Source organism: Rhagoletis pomonella, unplaced genomic scaffold, assembly GCF_013731165.1.
Source record: "Rhagoletis pomonella isolate Grant_MI unplaced genomic scaffold, Rhpom_1.0 Rhpom_scaffold_00713, whole genome shotgun sequence".
In the NCBI taxonomy this organism is placed as follows: Eukaryota; Metazoa; Arthropoda; class Insecta; order Diptera; family Tephritidae; genus Rhagoletis; species Rhagoletis pomonella.
The window spans coordinates 20729-26684 of NW_023459267.1; the positions used below are offsets into that span (position 1 = coordinate 20729).

Consider the following 5956-nt stretch of genomic DNA (forward strand, 5'->3'; position numbering starts at 1 on the left):
ACGTTATCTCCCTTACACTAATAGAACTGTTCGATTTCAACGAACTATAGCTGAACTACTCTAATTCCCCTTTCATAGCGACCGAAGTGGTTAATGTTGTGGTGAACACTTAGTTAATGATAGCTGCTGAAGTAGCTAATGTTATGGTTACCATGTAGTTAATGATAGTTGCTGAAGTGGCTAATGCTGTGGTGAACATGTAACTAACGATGGTTGCTGAAGTGGCTAATGTTGTGGTTAACATGTAGCTAAAGATAGCTGCTGAAGTAGCTAATATTATGGTTACCATGTAGTTAACGATACCTACTCAAGTAGTTAGTGCTATGGTGTTTATAACCACAAATTTTTTAAGTAAATTGTACAAAAAGTAATTTTTTCATTATTCATTTATTTATTTCAATAACATATTTAAAAACATAAATATGACCGCTTTCATAAGGACAAAATAATGTAGTATTAAAATTTATTAAATAATAAAATATTAATTTAAATAATCAGATCAGTGAGTAATTCAATTAATTATTGTTATTTCTGCTGTTAAAATGTTTAAAACTATGTATTTACATTTACTAATTACTAAGCTTTTATAAATAGGTAGATAGGTAGGTTTTTTGTTGTTAAAATTCCAGTATGCAAATTTTAATATAAAATTATTAAAAAAACTATTGTTAAAATTTACTTTTTTAACTATGTACAATTATTTACAAATTAATAAAGGTAGTCGGGATGTTTTGTATATGCCCTTGCATGTGTATTTGTGGTTTTTGGTAGAAAAAGTAGTGAAATTTCTTACAGCAATACAATATAAAAGTTTACTCCATTACCTAAGAAAAACCACAAATACAGAATTCAAGAGCATATCAACTGCTAAGTGGAAGATCGACCTATCTCGGCACCCAGCTCGAAAACATCCTACCTCAAAAAACTTTTCAATTCGTTTTTTAGAATTCGTTTCAAAAACGTCCTATCTCAGCACATTTTCAATACATTTTGAAGTGAGATAGGGCCTTTTTGAACCGAACTCGGGAGCGTTTTTTAATAAAATTCTGAAATAGGGCGTTCTTGAAAAGTTTTTTGAGATAGGTAATTTTCGAACTGGCTGCCGAGGTCGATCTTCCACTCCGCAGTCGATATACAAAAAATCCCGAATAGCCGTATTTAAATAACGTTTTTGAAATTTAGATTGGAAAGTTATTAAATTTTTATGTTACTTTTTTTTTAGAGATTAATAATAAGATAATTAAATTAATTATTGTTAGATTTGTTATTATGTTTAATTTTTTTTTATTACAATTTGTTTGTACCTATTGTGGCTTAGGAACACGTGCTTTCTGATTTCCGCAATGAGGTCAATTTTGGGCATACTCACAAACGCATCTGTTGGAAAAATATAAATGCATTACTTCCTGAAATACATAAGTCAAATAAACAATTAAAACATATTTACCGAAAACTAATTCTATTGTTTTTAGCCCCAGAAGTGGAGCTTTGTTGGCTTTGCCCTCATAATTGTATGAAATGAGTAGAGTGTCGGCAAAAATGCTTCTCAACACGTGTTTCACACAACCCTTAGCACCCTTCAATTTTAAAATTATGTTCAGCTGGAAAAGATTATAAAATTTATAAATACTAGATATGTACATAAATGCAATTATAAATATAAATGTAAATAATAAAATATAATATATGACTACATAAACGAAATATAAATTAACACCAATCGAAAGATCTTATTTAAAATGGTAAAACTGCATCTTTAACTAAAAATCGTCAAAATCTTTCACAGACAAGCAAAATATCATATGTTTACAGAGCGGTAAGTCACAGCAAAAACTGTTATTTAAAAGAAAATATTTAGTTGTTGAAAACAAATTTTTCAAAAGTTTGTGAACAGCGAAAAAGTAATTATATAATTAGAGCGTTCCAGATCGTCTACGATTTGCAGGATTTACTCCAAAGTTGTTCCCATACGCCACGTTCACATAAGGTTTATCAAAGGCAAAAACAGCTGTTCCTGTAAAACCTGCAAATCCTAGAGTACGGCAACAAGCTAAATATGTATTTTGTTTTCTAATTATAATATAGTTCTCTTTAACGGTAAAATATGTTTTGTTGACATATGCTGTTTTGCGTGTTCTTGAAAGATAGAGTTAAGTGGCTCATAGTACAACAAAAATCATACAAACCATTTCCATAAATTTTCATGCCCATTTCCCGCTTTTTGATACGATTTGTAAAAATATTTCGAGTATGGAATTTTATAGTCCACTGAATTTTATTATAATAAGATTTAAGTTTAAAGTTTCTACAAATTTGCGGCATTTTTTAGATTTTCTTTTGTGTGATTGAGTTTATTTTTGTATGGGAGAAAGTAAGCCAATCCGTTCACAAAAAAATCGCATTTGTGAAAATTTCAAACTTGCATATTATTATACTAAAAATCAGTGGGCTACAGAATTGCACACTCAAAACATTTTTAAAATTCGTATCAAAAAGCTGGAAAAGTGCATGAAAATTAAATTAAATTTTATCGAATTTTCCTGTTATTTGTACAAAGTTTGGAACTTTGGTTTTTACGATTTTTGTTATACATACTATAAACCAAATTTTAATAAAAAAAATTGCATACATATGTATATACGAATAAAAATTAATATGAGTAAAATAAAATGCATATATACAACTAATATGATATATACATACATTTGTATATGTGTATAAAAAACAATAAAACAAATTAGCAAAAATTACCATCGCATCGGAGTGTGGTTTGTTTCCCAAAAGATTCTCCAAAGTATTTAACTTTTCCTGGGATGATAGTGGAAGCATACTTTGAAGCAAAGTATGCTCTTTACTAATAGCATCTCCAGTGATTCGGGAAATACTTTGGTGAACTTTCGAGGTCACCACTTTGCACTCTCGCAGTAGCTGCCCTTGAGCTTGAACTTCGGCGCGTTCGGGCATCTGAAAAAAAAAAAAATTATTAAACAATAATTTTAGCATTCATAAATATGTACATTGATATAACCTTTTCGGCCAGAGCATTTGCTATTCCGTCCACCTTTGACTCAACTCTTCCAATGGCGGCCATGACGCCATCAAACATTTCTTTTTGCCTCTCCAGCAGGTGAGACAAGGTAAATTGTTGACCTGTGTTGCTTGTTGTTGTTGTAGTGGCTACACCCGTGTTGGTGGTTACTGTTGGCTGGGAGACAAAGCGCTCCTCGTAAGGCAGTGCCACATGAAAGCGCTTTCTATGTAGGGCTACATCTGAAAGCGCAGGAATGTTTGATTAAAAACTATTAAACATATTGTAAATGTATATGTATGTATATTTTCGAAATACCTGTGTTGCTCGTGCGTGGTGGAGAGAGCGCTTCGGTATCTCCCAGGAACAGTGGTGACAAATCCATTGCTTCAAGAGAAGGAAAAAAAAAAGATTATGCAGAATCGGAACTAAAATAAACTTATTCGTATCAGGAATCCAAAAATAAAAATTCTACCTTCATGTTAAACTGTTACTACTGCGAATTATGACAACTACCAGTGGTTGAGTTCACTACTTCATAGCAGCAGTGGCACGGAAACGTGGATCTGCTATTGCAACTTCTCTACTTGAATAGATGAGAAGCAGTGTCAGAATCGGGAAACACAAGAAGGCCTTTCTTGTTTTAATTAGTGCTATGTTTCGTTGAGGCTATCATAATATTGTTGTATGTGCTATTACTCTGACTACAAATATCACTTCGTTCATATTTTAGTTCTCCTACCTGATCTGTGCCTCAACGAAACATAGAACCAAGTAAAACAAGAAAGGTCCTCGTGTGTTTTCCGATTCTGGCCGTGCTTCTTATCCATTAAAGTAGAGAAGTAGCAATAGCAGAGCAATGTTTCCATTTCCTCTGCTGCTATGAAGTAGCAAACCCAATCACTGTTGTTGAACTGTGCACTACACTTTGTAAACTATGGCTTCCAGAATGACCGCATTCACCAGTCCTAAATTTGAAAATATATGCACATAAAAAGGTATCGCATAATCGTAAGAAAGACTGTTTTCCAAAACATATCAGTTTTTAAGCGCACAACCATGAAATTCCAATTTACAACTTGTTGAACTGACTCGTTTTGGAAAACAGCCAAAGGCTGACCTACTACACTTTTTACATATGTAGCACTGCACTTTCTTTTGTTGTTTACATTTGCACATAATTAGCCGGTTCCCGTACTTCACGATTTGCAGGATTTGCAGGTTTTACCGGAACAGCTGTTTTTGCCTTTAATAAGCCTTATGTGAACGTGGCGTACGGGAACGACTTTGGACTAAATCCTGCAAAACCTGCAAATCGTAGACGTTCTGGAACGCACTAAATAAGCCTGTTCCAGGTACTTCACGCTTCGCAGGTTTTTATAGGAAGCTGTTTCTGTACGCCATAAGGTTTATTAATTGCAAAAACAGCTTTTCTTGTGAAATGTGCAAATCGGGAAGCACCAGGAACATGATTAATGTAGGCAGTTGCAGCAGAAGCAACGTTTATTCGTCGCATGAAAACTTACCGAATAATGTATGCAGTGCTGTTTATTGGTGGCGGCGTTGAAGGTGGTGGATATGCTGGTGTGGTGCCTGACTGGAGGTGGCGTTGATGTTCCGTGGTAGCAGGGTCGAAGATAAATTTAGAATGAAAAATCGCAAATCTGTAAATGCAAAATTATCAATTAAAATATACAAATATTTGAATAATTCTAATACATACCTTAATTATATGATTAAATCGCAGTGTTTCGGCAATCTAAAAGAAAAAAATTCCATTATAAAGAATGCAAATTGTTAAAACGTTCTCTTACCTTCAAATGTTTTTGCAAAATTAACGCTTTTATTTACAGCCTACTGTGATCAAAGATGTCAAACTTTTGCTAAAGTCACAGCCTCTGTGATCAAAGCTGTCAAATTTTGCTTCATTTCCACTTACTCGCTCTAACGCATAAAATTCTTATTACAGTAAAAATGTTTATTAGGTCCGGTGCTCTCACTCAGAATTTTGTTTTGACAGTCGGAAAAATAAATTTGTAAATGTGTGGGTAGCATAGATAAAAAGTTGCGAGTGTGTGTGTAAATCTGTTGAATTTCAGGGGCAACTGGTTAGCTGTGGCTTGCAGGGTGGTTAGCTGTGGCTTGCAGGGATCATTGATTGCAATTCATCAATTTAAGCTTTTGTTTTACGAAAAATTACACACAGCAGCAATCTTTGCGATTGTTAACATTTTCTATGCATCTCTCAAAAATTTCACTAGCCTCATGAGCTACTGAAATTTTATTCACCTCATACTTGTCAAAAATTTATTAGCCGCAAACTTTCCCTGCAATAAAATTTAGAGACAGTCTGTTAAAGTGCTAGTTCCGCCCTATACATTTCAGAACTATCTCTGAACTCAGGGTTTATATGTAAGAGGTTGCGCCATGCGCAGATCCGTTATTCTTCTCGCAAAGTTTGGGCGACAACAACAGCGAAAAAAACAACAAGCAGCGAAAACAACAGGCAACGTAAAAAAACATAAATTTCAAGTGGAGAGAAGCGCTTTCAAACGAATTGTAATCGAGAGCTTATTCAAAAATACATTTAAAGTTAATTTTAACCAAGTTTTTACTCATGCCTTTATGTCGAAAAACCCACAAAATCTGATTTTTCACAGCGACCAATTTTAGCGAAATTTTCACTAAAGCTCGCTATATCTCAGACGTTTATGTATCGATTGATTTGAAACTTGTGCACAATGAACTAGATACTAGATCGAGCTTACTTACTTTATGGTGGTGCCGGAGGGATACGGTGCAGCGGACATACATAGAGTTTTAGTTTGGATTAAAGTTCCACACTACGGGGTACAGGCTTTCGATGCTTTCTCCTTGTATAAAAAAAACCTACATATGTATGCATGTAACTGGCCAAATATTCCCAAC

At 33.9% G+C, this 5956-nt stretch overlaps 1 protein-coding gene across 3 annotated transcripts; it reads right to left on the reverse strand.

Annotated features, from left to right (window-relative positions):
- Positions 1-1052: 1052 nt before the first annotated feature.
- On the reverse strand, positions 1053-4993 carry LOC118751447. Of its 3 annotated transcripts, XM_036486276.1 has the most exons (7): positions 4843-4993; positions 4752-4787; positions 3347-3415; positions 3029-3270; positions 2752-2964; positions 1448-1601; positions 1053-1377 (listed from the first exon to the last, which is right to left on the reverse strand). In XM_036486276.1, the coding sequence occupies exons 3-7, from the start codon at positions 3411-3413 to the stop codon at positions 1274-1276; spliced, it is 780 nt and encodes a 259-aa protein (XP_036342169.1). In that variant the 5' UTR covers positions 3414-3415; positions 4752-4787; positions 4843-4993; the 3' UTR covers positions 1053-1273. The 3 variants fall into 3 exon arrangements, with proteins under 3 accessions (XP_036342169.1, XP_036342170.1, XP_036342168.1); XM_036486277.1 differs by lacking the exons at positions 4752-4787; positions 4843-4993 and adding an exon at positions 3504-3850 and having other exon boundaries at positions 1448-1577; XM_036486275.1 differs by lacking the exons at positions 4752-4787; positions 4843-4993 and adding an exon at positions 3504-3850.
- Between the last annotated feature and the right edge of the window lie 963 nt (positions 4994-5956).